The 20,545-nt window shown below is 42.3% G+C and overlaps 1 protein-coding gene across 19 annotated transcripts in view; it reads right to left on the bottom strand.

The window, feature by feature from the left end:
* The window catches only part of Wdpcp (WD repeat containing planar cell polarity effector), a 330,930-nt gene that overhangs the window by 29,934 nt on the left and 280,451 nt on the right, over positions 1-20,545 (bottom strand). For 16 of the 19 annotated variants that reach the window (XM_039092074.2, XM_063273244.1, XM_039092078.2 and 13 more), the window contains one exon: positions 11,458-11,620. The exons of the other annotated variants lie outside the window; for them this stretch is intronic. In XM_039092074.2, coding sequence (XP_038948002.1) covers positions 11,458-11,620 — 163 coding nt within the window. Of the gene's footprint in view, positions 1-11,457; positions 11,621-20,545 lie in introns of those variants that run through there. 19 annotated transcript variants of the gene reach the window in all.

Genomic DNA, 20,545 nt, shown 5'->3' with positions numbered 1-20,545 from the left:
CCAATGACTCATTAGTTTGGTTCCAGGCCTCTGGCTTCTGCTACACCACAGATACTGGATCTTCACCAGGACCCCTCTCGGTTATCCTCTTGTTGCCCTGTGTCATGGAGATCCTGCAGCCTTGGCTCTATAGAACCAGCCCTTTCACAAGCTCCAGCAGTCCATAGATGGGGTGGATGTTGTGGTGGGCCAACTCAAAGCCCTGGATCTGGGCCTGTGTGGTATCTATGCTGGTCAGCCCACCAGCTCTCCTGCACCCAGTCCACCAGCTCAAGCTCTCTGGCACTGCTCCAGCTAGCTCACCAATGCTGCAGCAGGCAAGGAGCAGGGCCAGCTCTCCGGACTGCTGATGGTGGAAATAAGTGGGGGAGGCATGGCTTCCACATCCTTGCCACCTCACAGAGGAGTGGGGGCCAGCTCTCCCTTGCTTATTCCCTTGGGGCCAGCTCCACTGTGCTTCCCAGGCAAGGGGCGGGGCCTGCTTTCCCAAGTGCAGCAGCTGGGTGCTTTCCTTTCTCATGACCTGGGGCCAGTTCTCCAAACTGCCTCAGGTAGGTGACTGCATTTGCTATCCTGTAACACTGCTCTGGAGTCTGCCCAATCCTTCCCTCTGTGTTTCCCAGTGTCGTTGAGGGAAACACTGATGCTTCTCTGCTGGGATTCCACAGCAGACCTGCCTTAGCCTGAATGTTTCAGAGGGAGATTCCATGCTATTGCTTCAACCTCACTGCTTGTAATGAATCCCACTCTGGTATTTCAGACTGTTTTTAACATGTCCTATCTCTGCACAGTCATCCATGCCTTTACAATTTCCACTCTGCCTTATTTTCTGAATCTTATTGATATCTGTTGAAAAGTCTGTTTTCATCACTAATTTTCTTAATTTGGATCATAGTTCTCTTGGCTACTTTAGCTAAAAGTCTGTTAAATTTGTTTATTTCAAAGAATCAACTCTTTGTTTTATTGATTCTTTTTTTTTCCTGGATTTGTCCATTTCTGTTCAGATCTTATTTCTTTCCATCAACTGACCCACTCTTGTTTTTCCTTTGGTTCTTTATGTAAGATTTGAGTTTTTTCCTCTTTCCTCCTCCTCCTCTTCTTCCTCCTCCACCTCTTCCTCCTCCTCCTCCTCTTCCTCTTCCTCCTCCTCCTCTTCCTCCCCCTCCTCCTCCTCCCCCTCCTCTTCTTCCTCCTCTTCCTCCTTTTTTTTTGTTTTTGGACAGGGCTTCTCTGTGTGGCCCTGGATGTCCTAGAACTCATCTGTATACCAGGCTGTCCTCAAACTCAGAGATCTGCCTGCCTTGAGTTCTGGGATTAAAGTCACGAGTCAGCACCTGGGTGTGGCTGTTTGTATAAGTATATGTTATGTAAGTATATGTTTATGTAGGTATTCATTTCTCAGGACTCCTTCCATCATATCGATGGGCTTCTGCATATGTTTGTACTCTCGTTAGACTTTAAGAATATTATGATTTCCTTTTTACCATGAAACCCATCATTCACAGTGTCTGAGTCTCCATGAATTTGTGTGTATATGCTGTGCTTTTTATTTCTACTTTACTTCACTGTGGTCATATAGAATATAAGAAAATACTTTGTTTAGGACTTGTTTTGTATCCTATTATAGGATCTGTTTTACATAATGTTCCATGGGCTGCTGAGATGAATCCTGTGGTGTTTGGACTTCCTATATCGTCTAAACCCATTCGATCTGATGTCATTAGGGCAGATGTTTTCCCAGCCAGGATGGCCTGTGTTTGATGAGTATAGCACTGATGCTGCCCATGTTTACTGTGTTAACTTGTGTTGTTCTATCTAAGAGTTTGTTTAATGGAGTTGGGTATGCCTATGCATATCTGTGTAGGGTCATAATGTTCTCTTGATGGATCATGTCCGGAATCAGTTTGAAGTGACTTTATTTATAATATCCTGACTTCTTTTGGTTTGAAGTTTATCTGTTTAGTTATTAGAACAGCAACATCTGTCTGTTTCCTCATTTCATTTGTCTGGAATTCCTCTCCATATTCTCGCTCTAAGATTGTGTCTGCCTCTGGTGATAAGGTATATTTCTTGGAGGCAACAAATAGAAAAAAGCAAAACAACAGAATCCGTGTCTTTTTTCAGAAAGGATTTCACTGTGTACCCCTGGCTAGCCTGGAACTTGCTATGTAGACCAGCCTGCCTCAGACTCACAGGCGTGTATTATCATGGCTGGATGATTCTTCTTTTTGGTCTTATCTGATAGCTTTTTTATTGGGGAAATCTATGCCAGTAATATCCAAAGTGTAGGCACAGTATGAAAATATCATAGGGCAATACAAAAAGACCAGTTACTTAAGAATGTCAGAGGACACTGGTGACACTACAGCCATGTGTCAGCTCTTCTACATGGAAGGCAGAAGGCAAGCGAAGACTGCTGATTAACATGGCATTGATGGCGGCGACAACAGAGAGGTAGGACAGCTGTGGGCAACACAGAATGAAATAGAGAGGAAACAATGCATTCAGATAATCTAAAGCCACCCCAGCTCTTAGCAGGCTGAGAGCCAGCAATCCCACAAAGCAGGTCAGAGATGTTCTCCAGGGAAGTCTATCAAATGGAAAATTAAAAAGGAAGCTATAGAGAAAGAAAAGGAAAGGGGTGGGGTGTGAGGACAGAGCAGGACAGACCTGGCCTGCAATATACTGCGCATCAAGTGAAGGACGAATAAACATGGGGAGCTGGAAGGCGTGCCGTGTGCATGGACTCTCGGCTGCTGGCTGCTCCCAGCGCTGACACCCAGTTTCTTCCCTGCCTCCTGGATGCCAGGAGAGCCCTTGAAAGTCTGGGCCAGATGCTGTTGCCCAGATGCTGGTTCTGTCAATGGGCCTTCTCCTTGGGTCTTATTGAAGATGTAGGGCCTATTTTCATGGTGTCATTGGAAATGTTGCCTCTCTCCTTTCCCTATGTCCAGTGTACACTCTTCTTTATCTACGGCTCCAACCAGGTTTCCCCTCACAGGCCACTTCATGCAGTTCTGATATAAAACTTCTCCATACTCTAGAGGACCCCAGCAGACCATCACAATGGGTCTGGGCTGCCATGGAGTGTGGTTTGTGGAAGGTCTGGGGCCACCTAACTGCAGGGTCTTTTTTAAAAAAAATGGTCTCCAGGGGACCTTAAGAGCAAAGCTGCTTCTGCCTCAGCTTTTGGTTCCCAGAACCCACAAGGCAGCTCTTCTCTTCTCCCAACATTCTCTCTCCTCTTCCGGTCTCTGTGGTCACCAAGCACATCCATGGTGCACTTACATACACTAAGGCAAAACACTCATACACATCAGATAAATACAAATCTTTTTTTTTTTTTTTCGGAGCTGGGAATCGAACCCAGGGCCTTGCGCTTCCTAGGCAAGCGCTCTACCACTGAGCTAAATCCCCAACCCCATAAATACAAATCTAAACGGCTGTGAATGGGAGTACAACTCAACTGATAGCATGTACTTCAATCCCAGTTGCCCGGGCTCACTCCCAGGATCTAATTTCAGCCTGTAGGAAGGCAAGAAAGGAGGATTTAAAAAAAAATCAGGAATCTTCCCATCATCCCTCATCCCTCTGTCACTGTGGTACAGCATTTGTCTCCCTCTGTCCCCACTACAATAACTTCCCTTTCAAGTGTCTACTACTGAGAGTACAGGGTACAATGTAGACTTTCTGAGGCTCCTCTCTCATACCCTGGCTCCAGTATCCCTCTAACAGGGAGGGGGGACACTCCCTAGTCCCTCTGGACTAGATCTTTGGATTCCTTTTCTGCATTATAGAAACATATTTTTATCTTTCTATTAAAACAATTTTTCAGCCATCAGCTTCTCTTCTGATATCTATTATTTAACTTTCCCCAGTTTATTCCCAGGAAAATTTTGCAGTCTTGCAGTATATCATACAGCATCTTCTTCTAAGAAACTTCAAAAACTTTTTATATAGTTCTTGAGAGAAAGAGGAAATCCAATACAGAATTTCTAAAAGTAATATAACAAAACACTACATATTCAAATATACCGGATGTTTAAAAAGAATGAATTCAATTATCATTTTTAATCATTAAAAAGAATAAATGAAACACTCCTGAGTCAAAAATTCCAAAAGAAGAGAAAAATTGTGAAATCAAGCTAAAATAAACAGCAGCAAAGAATGAAGGTTAAAGCAGTTAGCAGGAGGGAGGCCAGCACTGCAGCCTGTCTCCAAATCTGAGTATTTCAGGTCTGTGGAACCCGCGTCCACTGCTGCAACGACTCAGTTCTGTGCTGTGGCACAAAAGTTGTCACCGCAATGACCAGATGTGGCGATAGTCCAATAAAACTACATAACAAAGCAAGATGGTGGCTGGTACTAAATACAGTCTACGGTGTTCTGGGAGTAATCTAAGGAAAGGTGATTGATTTCTATCTGCAGTAGAAATAGGAAACAAAACTTCACAGACCGGGTCCATCGTCGTGGGCCTGGCCGGTGTGGGGAGTACTGGAAATTCTGCTGGTTCCTTTGCAATGGGCATTAAAGAACACAGAGAGGAATCAAGTTAAGGGCAGAGAGTAGCTTTAACAAACGGAGACTGTTTCTACTGGTCCTGGACTAGCTGTGGGACGCCATCTCTAAAAGCCCCTGCCAAAGTGGCCGTCCTGCAGCCTGTGACCGTCTTTCAACTATAAGAGGAGACTCACGGAAGAGGGCACTGAGGCGAGCTCTGAGCCTGGACCAGCAGAGCTCTGCCAGCCGTTATGAGAAAGGTCTTTGTGTCTGCACCGATGGAGGTGGCAGCTGATCTGAGCCAAAAGCTGCAGGGAATCTTAACCAGGGCTCCAGGCAGCTCACCAGAAAGCACAAGGGTTGCACAGGGCCAGGGCCAGCACTGCTCCTGGGTGCCTGGAGGACAGGCCAGAGGTGTGACCAGCATCTGAGTGGGACTTCATATTTGTAGTGTTGCCTACTGGCCAGATCACATGTGTAACCCAGTCTATCAAAGGACAGCCCTGGGGACAAATGGACCACTGAGAGCCAGAGATGGGACTCACAGACGCTGAGAAGGATCCAGCCAAGTGGCAAACGGACCGGCCAGGCTGTGCTCAGACTGTACCGGCACAACACCCACCACATTTACTCTGTATTCTCTACTCATACAGCCTTTATTTAATATTTAGGCCCATTCAACAGGTCAGCTCTGCTGCCCTGTCCACCTCCCCTCTCTCTACTTCCCCTCTTTCTCCTCTCCCTCCCCCTCCCTTTCCTGTTCTACCTGTTTCCCTTTTTTTCACCAAAGAACACAGTCTGGCCAGGCCTGCAGGATCAGTTTCCTAAAGCTGAGTTACATATGACATAACTACCACACCTCCCAGCCCTTTGTCTCTACCCTACTGTCTTCTACATACCTTTCCCTACCAACCCGATACGAACCATTAATATTAGCTTGGGTCATCCTTCCTTTCCACTCATACCTACAGCACCTAATCTATTAGGGCACATGAAACTGTAAGTGCCCCTTTACTTCCTAAAATAATTGGCACTTAAAAAGTGATTGACTCTTCATGGCACTATTACTATACATCTACTGCAGGCCTTCCTTTGATATACTGGGGCTGCAGACAATATTCTAATCGCAAGGGAGTGATGGGGAGGGGCAGATCCTGGCTCCTCACTTCATTCTAGCTGAGAAAAGAAAGTACAGCAATCCTCCATCCAGTCTCTCCTGAGCATGCAGACGCCCCTCTGACAGAATAAGTCTTATTTCAAAGAAATAAATGAAAAGGTGTTTTTTTATTTAAAAAAATTAAATTCAACCAATCACCTAAGTCCAGATGTACAAATTCTAATGCAAAAACAAAAATAACAAAAACCCTAACGCAACATAACTCCTCCAAAAATTACTAATCTTACAGTAATGACCTTCAGCAAGAGTGAATTAAATCCCAGACAATAAAGCAAACTTACCTTGAAAGAATGAGCATAAACAAGTCAAAGAAAATCAAAGAAGACACAAACTTCTGAAAGAATTTCCAGAAGAGACAACAGCTGAATGAAATAAGATTGTCTCAATACTAGACATGAGAGAATTCAGAGAAGGTCAAAGGGACATGAAACGAACAAACAAACCCAAACTGAAGTACTAGGAAACTAAAATAAGTCAAGTAAAAAGCTCCATATAAGCCTTCAAGGAAGTGGCAGAATATCTGGGCTTGGAGACCAGGGGAAAGAATTTACTCAGACAAGGAAGGAAACGGATGACTACTTCCCAGACACAGGAAACACTGTGAAGACACCAAATATACGATTCTTAGACAGAAACAGAAATTTCACTTAAGGCATAGAAAACCTAAAAATATTGTTGCAGAGTATTTAATTTCCCTGTGAACATCAAAGTTGCTTTTTTAAGATTTATTTATTTATTTAGTGTATATGAGTACACTGTAGCTGTCTTAGACACACATCAGATCTCATTACAGATGGTTGTGAGCCACCATGTGGTTCTGGGATTTGAACTCAGGACCTCTGGAAGAGCAGTCAGTGCTCTTAACCGCTGAGCCATCTCTCCAGCCCTCAAAGATGTTTTATCTACTGGAAAAAAGTTTCTAGTTATGGTGTGGCTTAGTCCTTAGTATACACCTTTAATCCTGGCTGGAATACAGACACACCCTTAGTACACACTTTAATCTCAATGAAGGTATAGTTAGTTTGTAGAAGGAAGCATATGTTTGAAAGTTATGTCTAGTTGAATAGCAGACAAAGTAATGAATCAGAGAAATATTTGACAGAATAGGATATGCCCAACTCACAGGAGAAGAGAGAGGAAAGAGAAGCTACTTAGAGAGCAGTGCAGAGAGGGAGAGAGGAAGGAGGCAGTGTCACCGGGAGAATTTTACACAGACAGGTGAAGACAGAACAAGCCACAGAATGAGAAGGAGCCAGAAGATTAAAACAGTTTGCCAGAGTTAGGATGAGGTCGAACAGAGATTCAGTCAGAGGCTGAGAGAAGTCAGATTGAGTCAGGTTGGATCAGCAAGCTAGGACACAGAAAGAACAAGAGAGTGTGACTTACTCAGCAGTAAATCTCAAAGACTGAAAATATTCTAGGCTTAGCTAAGACTGTAGGAAGGCTGGATAGACGCTTCTAGGAGTAGGCCTCAGTTAGCAGGTTGAGAGAGTAAGCCTCGGAAATGGCAACTGCATCAGGCAAATAAAAGTTTTACAAAAAGTCATAGCAGAAACTTCCCAGACTTAGGGAGGTTCCAGTTCAGACAGGAAACACTTTGAATGCCAATCAGACAAGATCAGAGGAGACCCTCCCAATGTCACAGTACATTAAAGCACTTAATTAAATATACAGAACAAAGGAAGTAGAGAAAAACACCAAGTCATATTTAACAGCAAATTTCTCAAGAGGAACTAAAAAAATCCAGGAGGCTGGATGATAAACACTTTCAACAAAGAAATAAGACAAAAAAGTAACAAAAAAAATGAAGTAGCTTTCTTACAGACCATAACAAACACAAAGAGTACATCAGGAAAACAATCCAATTCTCCCACTCGGGAGCGCGCGCGCACACACACACACACACCCTTGGAACAAACTTAAAAGAGTGAAAGACCACTGAAATGAAAATTTTATACTACTTGAGAGAAACTGAAGAACATATTAGCAGATGAAAAGATCTCTCATGTACATAGATTGGAAGAACCAACATTGTAAAAATGGTTATCTTTTTTTAGATATGCAAGCAAATTTCACTTAGTCCTCATCAAAATTCCATAGAAATTTTAAAAAAAATCTTAAAATTCATTTGGAAGTGCAAAAGACCTTAGATAGTCAAAGCAATCTTGAATGGGAAAACAGAAACAAAAACAAACAACAAAAATCCAAACACAAACAAACAAAAACAAAGTACCATCTTGGAGGTATGTTACAATATCAACACGGGGACAGGAGATAACTTACTGGGTAAAGTTTTCCTGTATAGGTGTCTGGACCTGAGTTCAATCCCAGGGTCGTGTAGGAAAGACAGGAATGGTGGCACATGATTGCAAGTGGTGGAGACAAGCTGATTGATCCAGACAGACTGTTGGTTGGCCAGCCTCTTAATTAATAAGATTTGTAATGAGAGACATGTCTCAACAAAACAAGGTGGATGGCTTTTGCAAGGACTGACAAGCACATCCTCATACCCACACACATGTGCAAGCCACCCACACATACATGCAAAATGCGCAACAGCATGGTGCTATGGCACTGGTACCCAGAATGGATCAGAAGACCCAGATATAGGCTCACAGAGCTACAGCCACGTTATTTTTGTTGACGATGCCAAAAATATTCACTGGATTAAAAGCCTCATCAACAAATGTCGTTAAGAAAACCAGATGTCTACATATAGAAGAGGGTGAAACTAGATTTGTGCACAGAATCCAATGACAAGTGGAGGGCCCTGGGAAAGGTGACCAGACCCCGAGGAAGAACAGTTTACGTCCTTTCTCGAATGTGACTCTGAGCTGTGAGCCTTCAGCTCTGTGTTTTTACATGGAGTACGGTGGAGGACAGGGCATGAGAAAGGGACAGAGGGGGAGGGACTGCTCCCCTAAGGGAGGAGCAGTAGGTAAAACAAGGAGGAGGGAGAATACTGAGGGAGACAGTAAGGGAGGGGAGGAGAGGTGTGGAGGGAGAAGTGGAAGGGTTAGTCACTACATAGAGTATATGAAAAGCACATGTAATTTGTGCTGTAACCCAATTACTTCATTTCTTTGGAGACTGGAGGACTGACAGGTGGGAGATGAGAATAATTAGAATCATTTTATACATGTATAAATATGTCAAAAATGTAATGAAAAACATAAAAACTTCAAATGGGTTAATGAGCTGCATAGAAAGTTCTATAAAGAACAAATCTAATGACCGATAAATATTTTTAAAGTGTTCAACATCCTTAGGTAGCAGGGAGATTAGCTACCATCATGAAAACAGCACATGCTGGTGGGAGGAGAGGAATCGCTCACTGGCGGTGTGAGTGTGTGCTGTGGAAATCACTGAGGAGGTCTCTCCAAACAGTAAAGTAGAACTGCTTATGTGCAGGTATCCAAGCCTTCTGTGCCCTCCACAGAGACACCTCCACATTCCTGTCTGTGGTTGCTCTGTTCACAATCACAAGGCAATGCAGACAGCCGAATGGCTGTTGGCTGACGGCCTAACAGTGACAGTGTGGGAGAAAAATTCAGTGCAGTGTTTTTCAATCACAGAGAAAAGTTCAACTGCAGAAAAACTTCTGCAGCTAAAACACATTAAGAGCAATAACTCTGGCTCAAATAAAACAAAATCCATTCTTAGATGAAGATGCTATAATTTAATTTTTATATATGTAGATTTATGTGGAAGTAAGTGTGTATAGAAACCAGGAAACTAGAAAGGGGCCAACAAGAAGGGGGAAGAGGCTTTAAGAGAACAGAGGGAGTTGAAGACGTTTCCTGTGAGTAGAAGGAAAATACTCATCACAGAATGCTTCAGCAGGGATGGGGACAGCAATGTGAAGATGGATGGGAGGAGGGCTGGCCAGAGTATGTGGGAAGAAGCTGCAAGGCTGGGAGAACAGGACCCAGACTCCAAGATTCTGTTGGCTAATTAAAGATAAAAGTGTGGACAGGGTACCTATCAAGTGAATAACCCCACTCCCAGAAAACATACAGTTATTAACTAAAAACCTCAGGAGCAGGGATTGGCTCCTTAGGGCCCCAGAATAAAGGACATGGACTCCTGCTGGTTGCCACCAGTGCCAGAGTGGAAGACACCATATCCCTGTGGGTTTAAGACACAGAGAGATGAGACTGACACGGAGCAGGAGGGCTGGGCCTGAAGGACGGCCCTTAACGTATCAGCAGGGCTATGTGGGTTGGCATGAGACGCCTGTGGTCAAGTCTTACTGGGTTGTGCACCAACCACCCTCTGTGCTAACCCAATGGCCTGCTAGGCAAGACCCACTAGTGCAAAGGTGGCATGGCTTTCAGACAGGCAACCGATGGCTTTTTGATTAGACTTCAGGAATGTTCTTCCAGAGGTCCTGGGTTCAATTCCCAGCAACCACACGGTGGCTCACAATCATCTGTAATGTGATCTGATGCCCTCTTCTGATGTGTCAGAAGACAGCTACATATATATATATATATATACATATATATATATATATGTATGTATATATATAAATCTTAAAAAGGAAAAATTATTTTTAATGTGTGTATGCAGGTACCAGAGGAGGCCAGACTTACAGGGAATTACATAATTGCTGGGAAGGAAGAGACAAATGCTCACATTCCTGTAAATAACTCCTTACCCTTATTCTTGTAATTAACTCTAATTATACTCACTTGGTACATACACACACACATTCACACACACATACACACACATTCACACACACACATACATACACACACATACACACACATTCACACACACATACATACACACACATACACACACATACACACACATTCACACACACATTCACACACACATCACACACACATCACACATATCACACACACACATTCACACACACATACATACACACACATACACACACATTCACACACACATATATACACACACATACACACACATTCACACACACATACACACATACACACACATACACACACATACACACACATTCACACACACATTCACACACACATACACACACATCACACATATCACACACACACATTCACACACACATACATACACACACATACACACACATACACACACATTCACATACACACATACACACACACATTCACACACACACACACACACATCTTGCGAAGTAAATTCAATGAACACATTAAGAAGATTATATATCATGACTAAGTTGTTTTCATCCCCAAAATGCAAGATTGACTCAAAACTGCTAATGAATGACTGGATGTAATGTGCTGTTACAGGTCAGATGATGCAGATTACACAGCCATCGCAGTAGGTCCAGGACAGGCGGCTGACAGCTCAACATGCCTGCATGAAGGTCCTGAAGAAGCTAGGTAAGGAGGGAACACATCTAATAGACCAAAGGCTGTATGTGTTAAATCCACAGACAAAATTTTGCTGAATAAAAAGACATCAAGGCCATTTCCTCCTGAGCTTAGATTGAGACAAGGTTCTCACTCTCTCTACTCTTATTCAATGCTGAGATTGGAGTCTTAGAAATGGCAATAAGATAACAGAAACACATAAAGGGACATAGGTGCGTAAATGAGAGTTATCTCTACTTGAGGATGACACGAGACAGAAATGATCCATGGAATCTACCGGAAGATTCTTGGATCTGATAAAATTCTTTCAGAAAAGTGACAAGATACAAAATCAACACAGAGAAATCCATTGCAAGGTCACATCTATAGTGTTGAATGTGAAATACTTATGTAGTAAGCTCCTGACTCATTGTATCTTACCTGTTTGAAGGGCCATTTGGTATTTTCTGTTGAATAGTATGCTTGGGTGTTGAACCACTGGAAGGAAGAAGGTCTGGAAATGGGTTTCCTCCTTCAGGTGTTAAAGCTGAGCCGGCAAAACCTTCATTCAGCATGTCTCTTCTGTCCAAGGGTCCCAGGAGTTCTGTTTTGTACACCATGGATAAGATATGAGAGAATGGAAATACAGTTTCTGCTAACTGGTCGGTGAGTCCTGTCCTTTGTTGTCTGCTGAGAAGCACTTCGGTGGCAGGAGGTGGGGACCCTTATATACCCTGTCTCTGGTAAGTGCTGTCATTCTGCTTAGCTAGGGGACTTACAACATGAATATCCTCAAGATAAATTTGAAAATTTGTTTGTGCTTTGCCTATTCATATTGATTTTCAACACTTTAATAATCTACATTTCCTAATGTTATTCAATTGTCATACTATTTTATTACTTTGGACGATCATGAGAAATCATTCTACTTTAATATATAGTACATAAAGTTAAATCATTTTTAAGGTAGTTTATGTGTATGTATGTGCTTTTGTGCACCAATATGCAGAGAAGGTAAAACAATGTGGAGCTCCCTAGAACTGGAGTTACAGGCACGTGTCAGCCCACTGGAATGGGTGCTATGAAACAAACCTAAGTCTTCCACAAGAGCAAGAACACAGTTAACTGCATAGAGATTCCCAAGCCTGCAAGACATCTTTTTTTAAAAAAAAAAAGCCATGTTATTTAGATAAGTATTATTTTAAAACTTTAAGGTTTTAAAACGTTAGTGTGTTTAACCACACATCTGAACATTTATGTCAGGGGTCTCTGCTGTGTTTTATTGCATGGGTCTACAGACTTACCTTTAGTTAAGTGTCACAGTGTTCTCTACCACTGAAACCTGGAAGTGTGACCTATCTGACATTGTCCTGAGGTTTCCTGACTATTCAGCACCCTCTGTAATTCCATATGAATTTTTTAATAGAGGGCTATCAAGATGGCTTAGTGGGAGCACGTTGCTCACCACTGACCCTGACGACCTGAGTCAGATGCCCAGAGCCCAGGCAATGGAGGAAAAAACCTGGGTCTGGGTCTGGCAGGTGTCCTCTGAGTCCCCTGTGCACAGCGTGCCACATGTACACAGCTATAAATGGATAGATAAATCCACACAGAACTTAAGGCCTGACTTTGTCGTCTCTAAAGTTACACTGCACTTGCATAGCAGTTGCCCTACTAGCCGGCTGCCTTGAGCAGAGTTGACACTTGTCAAGAATTGTCTTCTAGTTCATGAATATGAGGTGTTTCTTTTTGGCTTTACTCTTTCTTTTCCCTTCAGTTTATACATGTGTAGACTGGATTTGAACTACTAGACTCAAGGTATTTTTCCATTTCTGTCTTACAACTCTTGGGACTACAGGTATGTGCCGCCACACCTGGCTTCCTACTTTCAGCAACCATTTTCAGTGTACAAATCTCTCACCTCCTTGGTTTGCTCTTCTGAGACCACTGTAGACAGAGTGGTTTCCGTCATCACTGTTTTAAATCACTCTCTTTGAACATGTTGACATGTCGACGGGTCTCCTGACACTTTATTGGATTTGCTTATTCTAACAAATTTTCAATGGAATTTAAAATTTAAAAGTTTTCTTTACATAATATGACCATGTAATTTGTAAATGCTTTTTTCATTTTAAAACTTTTTTTTGCATAGTTAAACTGGCTAGCAAGTTCCAGTATCTCACTAGATATAAATAACGTAAATGTGACTACAGACATCTTGTTTTCTCTCTTTGCCCTATAGAAACAGCTTTCAGTCCTTCAAAAATTATATTTACTTATTGTATTGTAGGTCTGCATGAACCACTGTGTATACATGAAGGTCAGTTATGCCTTTTAACCATGTGGGCTCTGGGGACAGAAATGAGGCTTGGTGACACATGCTTTTCAGCAGCTCAGGCTGCTAGTCATGTATTACTCAGTTTGCTCTAGGCTGTAAGTCTGTCACACGCAGCCTTCCCTATGTGGGGGACGTCCCCTCCGCTCTGGACTGCTGCCTGTCCTCTGCACATCTTGCACCAACACTGGGAGACCCTTTAGCCTCTGTCCATCAGTCAGGGAGGCTACCCTGGCTTCCACTTGTTGAGCCTTGTAGCTTCCCACAAGTAAGTCCTACTTGACCTCAGTGTTTAAGTCCTGCTTACTGTGTCAAGTCTGCCTTGCTAGTGTTTTACTCAGGACTTTTCCGTCAGTACTAATCAGATTTTTTTTTGGTCAATATTTTTCCTTGCCTTTGTATGACTTTGGTATTAGAACAACATTATTTTTTAAAAATGATTCCGGTAAAGCCCCTCCTCATTTTTTGGAAGAGCTTGAAGAGGATCCTGGGAATTTGTCTTTAAACGTTTGGTAAGCTTCTCCAGTGAGGCCGACAGGTCCTGGGCTTTTCTCGTTGGGAGGCTTTGGTCACTAATTCAGTTCACTGACTGACTGTAGGCTGTTTCTGTTTCCCATCTGTCTCAGTAGGTCGGCAGTGTGCACCTGTGATGCTGGCTAAGCCCCTCGTGTGTGTGTTGGTTGTGATTCCAGGAGGCGCTTCTGATGTGAGCAGGGCTGCTTTACTGCTGTCCTCTGTCAGATCTGTTGGCTGCGGGAGAGCTGCAGCTTAGGTGCCATTAGCCTGGTCTTGGTCGCTTTCCACTCTGTGTCTTCTGTTCTACCCTCGTCACCTCTTCTGCTGCCTTTTGTTTTAACGTGTTCTTTTAGAGGTATAATATACCAGATATAAAGTTAGGCTATTGATTTGAAACTTTCTTCTCTTGTACTATGTATCATAAAGTCACATATTTCCCCTTGTCTCAAAGTTTTAGAATTTTGTGGTTCCTTTTGTTTTTTGGCTTATTGTATGTGTATTGCTTTATTTTTAAATATTTATGAATTTTCAAGTCTAACTTTTGCTATTAAATTTTGGTTTAATTCCACTGTGATTAGAAGATACTTCATATGATAAATCTTTTATTAAAAGACTTACTTTAGGGCTGGAGGTGTAGCTCAGTGGTAGAGCACTTGCCTAACTGTCTGAGGCCCTGGTTTTGATACCCAACACAGCAAAGTTAAAAAAATATATATCTACTTTATTGCCTAACTTGGGTTAGTCTTGGAGAATGTCCTGGGAGATTGACAAGGATGTGTATTCTAGATGTATGAATATCCTGTATATATTTATCAGTCTACTGTATTACTGAATTCTCTATCCACTACTGAAAACAAATGAAACCAGGAATTACTCAGAATTTTGCTTTGGTCTTTTTTCCTATGACAAATATTTTAAGTTTGTGGTCCATGTACCAAATTCAGTGTGCAAATGTTTAACCTACGGTATTTAAAAGTTATTTCAATTATTTACTAACACTGAAAATTGGTAATTTTTTTCTTTGAAATTTCAAATTATGAGAAAGATCACAAATTCTTGGATGTTAAAAGATGTGAAATGTAGACTTCAGTGTCTAAGTGAAGTCTGACTGGAGCATAACTACCCTTGTTTAACTTGAGTAGTTTAAACTGAGATTCTGTGACCTATAAAACCTAACATGCTTTCTGACCATGCTGCTTTCTCTAGTTTCTTTTGTAGTTTGCACTGTTTCTATTCTCTCTTATCCTACACATGATCCCAGGACAGAAAGACAGCAGGGGAAAATTAGAGGACTGGGTGTGATCGCTGCTTCAACAGTCACCTTAGACAAGTCCTCTCATCTCTTAGGGCTTCCTTTTCCTCACTTGTTCAACAGAGTGATAGGGTAGTCTCGCACAGTGGTATGCATCTGTCATGTCAGCTCTGGGAGGGAGAGGCAGGAGAGGCAGAGGGTCAGCGGTTCAGTGCTAGCTTGGGCTGCAGAGCAGACTCTCCCTTCATGACAGCAAGCTCCTGAATGTTGGGTATAAAGTCTGGATGTCCGTTTCAACAACAGTTTGACCCACGACAACTCAGTGTGGATCACACTTGTTATCTGACGTGAGCTTACACATTACTCCTAGATCTTTCTATTCTGTTGGTTCTGCCTTCAAAGGAGACAGCGCCCAGTCTCCGGTCTCCAGAGGGTTTTCAGGGTGTATAATCACACGGAAGACTGAAAATCTTTTATAACCCTGTCTGCTAAACTGACAGCTCCACCTTCCAGAAGCCATTATGGTATTTACAAAGTAGCAGCTGCTCTTGTTAGAAATACAGGTTCGGAGGAATAAAAATAAACAAGCTGATAAGTGCAAGATAAGCCATGACCAGTTCTGTGTATACACTGAACAACATTTAGAAAACTCTGATGTTTACACAGCAATTATACTGTAAATTCTCAAGTTAAAAGAACATAGAGCCAGTAAGAGCTGAACTATTCACAAGAATTCTTCATAGTGATCTTTTAAACAATTTAGGAAATCCCTAAACATAATCTTTTAAGAAGTGTTAGCCTTTTGGTATGTGTTATTTTTGTACTAAAGACATAGTTGTGAATGAAGAGATCAGTTGGGTCAGAACTTCAGCTAGGACTCTTAGGAAAAATGAAATACAAGTACCTTATACCTTAATCTACTAATTTAATACTTTATATAGCAAAGATTTGTATTTTTAAAAGTTTTATAGAAATCAATGTTAATCACTGAAAGTTACAGAGCCCTGAAGAGGACAGTGTGTGCCCTTCTGCTGCTCACCGTCAGCATGAGGAAGGTCTGGATTGTTCCGTGGAAAAGAGGTATTTCTCAAATTCCTGGGATAATACGAGCCTGCTTACTTTACTGGATAACTTACTTATTGAAAATACATTATTTGAAAGAAAAAACTTTTAGTAGTTATTTTTAAGTATTATATACTAAGAGCTTCAACTAATTTAGAGTTTATCTCTTAAGAACCTTAGGGCTTTAGACACGAGGCTCTTTCCCTTTGCTGGCTGTCACCAGAGACAGTTTCTGCTTCCCAGTCATTCCTCTCAGACCGTGAACATGGACAGTGACAACAACAGCGGGCTGGGTCTCTCTCTCTCTCTCTCTCTCTCTCTCTCTCTCTCTCTCTCTCTCTCGTAGGTAATTTTCTAGGTCTACTCTGCCACGTGACTACACATTTACAGACTGTGGAGATAAAGATATAACCGTGTGTAGAATTGGCCTCCCGCTCATGTTCAGAAGCGTTTCCTCCACTCAGATTCTACTAGCTTTCATGCAGTATCGCATGTACAGTAAGCTTCCAGTGCGTGTCTTCACTGTAACTTACAGCTTTTAACATAATTGGGTCTCTGATGGATCTGAAACCTGCTTACCAGATATCAAGCCCAGATCTTCTCATCTGTCTAAAACATTTTCTTCTTTATTTTAAATGTTTCTGAATCAATATTTCTTCCTTTCTCTCTGTTTTCCCCAAAGCCATCTGTCTATCTGCATGCCATATCCTCAGCACACTGCTGCACTTTGCTCTGTCACGCTTTCTCTTGTTGAAGGGTTAGTTCATTTACTGTACCTCGCTTGTGGTGAATGTACGTGTGTGCAAATGTGTGCGTGTGCACTTCTTCACGACATATAGAGGCCAGAGGTCAACACCAGTCGCCTTCCTCTAATGCTTTTCTACCTTATTTATTTTCTCAGACTATGCCTCACTGAATGTGGAGGTCGCCTCTTTGGCTAGCCAGCAAGCCCCAAAGGGCTGTCTGCGTCTGCTGCTCTGCCCATTAGCACTGGAGCTGCACCATGCCTGGATTTTATGTGAAAGCAGAGGAACCTAGCTCCTCTCCTCATGCTGGCATGGTAAGTGTTTCCTGGCTGTGCTAGCTCTGAATCCCAGGTCGTCACCGTTATTTCCTCAGACTTGTCATTTTGACTTATTTGTAGCCTTTTGGTATCCATGGATAGTCTCACTGATCCCACCTCTGTGGAAACTCAAGTGGGTTATATAAAATACCATGGTACTTATATATGACACACACACACTTTCCTTACACTTCTAATGCCTAGTGCAGAGTGAATGGTATAAATACTTCTCTGTTGTTTAAGAAAGGGATGATTTTTATGAAAAAAAAAAACTATGCATTTTCAGTATAAATACAGTTTCCCTTAAATATACTCTTTCAAATAAGTCCCATCTACACTCCACTGTATACAAGTATGTCATGTGGCTGTGTCATCTGTAAAATTTAAAGTCTGTGGTCTTTATTTCCTAGTTAACATTTACATCCAGACCTTCCTTCCCATAATGCCTTAGGTACCTGTCATTGCAAGGACCACACTGTGTGCTGGTTTTCAGCTTTATGGTTCTTTTTTGTCAATGTTAGATTCTAAGTAATAATTGACCTTTATATTTCCAGCTAGCGCCTGTAAGGCAAGAAGTGTTCTTTTATTTTTATTCTTGTAATATTAATAGCTATACTATGTTGTGTCTGTCACTGTACCTGTTAAGTGAAGCACATCCCCGGATCCCCGGGGCTCCTTTTTTTTTTTTTTTTTTTTAATTCTCCAAAACCAACTAACTAATGAGAGACACGGATTCTTTCATTATTCCCCTTGGAAGGTCTTGACAACAAACTCTCAATTTTCTGTTTCTATGACTTTGGCTATTCACACAATTTTATGAATTGCAGTGTTTTCATTACAAGTTTCATTTGTTTAAATTGTATTAATGTAAATAATATGATTTAAAGACTTAATCCTGACATTGTAGGCAAGTGTGAACGCCATGATCATCTCTGCTCCCCCACCCACTCAGTCTTCCTCTTCCTTAACGGTCCTTTCTGATTTCACTTCTTTCTGTTTTCAAATGTGTATAAGAGAGTAAACATAATAGTTACCTTTCTGAGTCTGAGTTATTTTTCTTGCGATGACAATATTTCTAACCATTTTCCTATAAATGATATGACTTTAGATATTTATTATACTAAGCACAAACTTTAACTCATTTTTTGTGTAAAATAGATAAATTTACATAAAATGAAAAGGGAGCTAGGGATGGACTTAGTCAGACTTAGTCAATCATAAGCACCTAAGCGCCAATGCCCAGGACCCAGGCACAGCAAGATGTGACTATAATTCCATCCCTGAAAGGCAAAGACACAAGAGTCCTTGGAACTCACTGGTTGGCCAGCAAGTTCTGGGTTCAGTGAGAGATCAGCTCAAAATATGAAATGAGGAAGAGACTAAGGAAGACACCTAGCATGGACCTATATACACACATACACACACATACACACTTGAGTGTTTTCAAACACACACACACACACACACGCACACACACATTAAAACAACAACAATAACAATAAAATTATACCCAGGGCAAGTCTCATAAATAGAAACTGTAGGCCTGCAGTGGGGATCAGAGCTGACTCAGTTTAGTGCGCCAAGCACAGAGAGCAGTGCCAGACGAGATGAAGGTAGGGGCAGGCACTGGTGTTGACCTTTGGCTGGCTACTAAGTGTCATTTCAGACAGTAGCTGACCCTCAGAGAAAAGGGAGGACAGAGCCTGTAACCCTGAACACCAGTCACACAGAGAAAAGTCACACCTAACTCTAGTACAACTTGTTCCTCTCTGTTACACTGCATATGTCTCAACAGAAAGCAAAGTGACTTAAACTAAAAAGAAAAAAGAATCAGGGAAAAGTTCAATGAGTAAACTAACTCTAGATGTACAAGTCTAAGAACAAAAACAAAAAGAGGACACACACACACAGAGACCAAGATATGTCTGCTCCAAAATTACTAATTCCATAGTAATGGCTATGAGAACAACTTGGGAGAACATACAGAAAAAGAATATAAAATAATGGTTATAACTATAATCAAAAAACTTAAGGAAGATATGAGTATACTCCAAATGAACATAAAAACAGAGCCAAATGAAGTAAAGAAGTCATTCAAGATCTGGAAATATTCAATAATTACTGAAGAAAGTCCCACACCCTCGGATCCCGGCCCGCAGCAGCTCTCTGCTCCCAGACCCTGTGAGAGAGAGACCCAACCGCCTGGTCAGGTGGGCACTCCTGAGGCTGCAGAGCGGAAGAGACCACCAACACTGCTCACCCCTGCCCACATCCCTGGCCCAAGAGGAAACTGTATAAGGCCTCTGGGCTCCCGTGGGGGAGGGCCCAGGAGCGGCAGGACCCCTGCCAGAGACATCGCCGGACCCTGAAGGAAACAGACCGGATAAACAGTTCTCTGCACCCAAATCCCGTGGGAGGGAGAGCTAAACCTTCAGAGAGGCAGACAAGCCTGGGAAACCAGAAGAGACTGCTCTCTGCACACACATCTCGGACGCCAGAGGAAAAAGCCAAAGACCATCTGGAACCCTGGTGCACTGAAGCTCCCGGAAGGAGCGGCACAGGTCTTCCTGGTTGCTGCCGCTGCAGAGAGCCCGTGGGCAGCACCCCACGAGTGAACTTGAGCCTCGGGACCACAGGTAAGACCAGCTTTTCTGCTGCAAGAAAGCTGCCTGGTGAACTCAAGACACAGGCCCACAGGAACAGCTGAAGACCTGTAGAGAGGAAAAACTACACGCCCGAAAGCAGAACACTCTGTCCCCATAACTGGCTGAAAGAAAACAGGAAAACAGGTCTACAGCACTCCTGACACACAGGCTTATAGGACAGTCTAGCCACTGTCAGAAATAGCAGAACAAAGTAACACTAGAGATAATCTGATGGCGAGAGGCAAGCGCAGGAACCCAAGCAACAGAAACCAAGACTACTTGGCATCATCGGAGCCCAATTCTCCCACCAAAACAAACATGGAATATCCAAACACACCAGAAAAGCAAGATCTAGTTTCAAAATCATATTTGATCATGATGCTGGAGGACTTCAAGAAAGATGTGAAGAACTCCCTTAGGGAAACACAGGAAAACATTAATAAACAAGTAGAAGCCTACAGAGAGGAATTGCAAAAATCCCTGAAAGAATTCCAGGAAAACACAATCAAACAGTTGAAGGAACTAAAAATGGAAATAGAAGCAATCAAGAAAGAACACATGGAAATAACCCTGGATATAGAAAACCAAAAGAAGAGACAAGGAGCTGTAGATACAAGCTTCACCAACAGAATACAAGAGATGGAAGAGAGAATATC

This window comes from Rattus norvegicus, chromosome 14 (genome assembly GCF_036323735.1).
Source record: "Rattus norvegicus strain BN/NHsdMcwi chromosome 14, GRCr8, whole genome shotgun sequence".
NCBI classification, from domain to species: Eukaryota; Metazoa; Chordata; class Mammalia; order Rodentia; family Muridae; genus Rattus; species Rattus norvegicus.
Note: the sequence above shows the minus strand (reverse complement) of the source record. Positions and strands in the feature narration are given on the sequence as shown.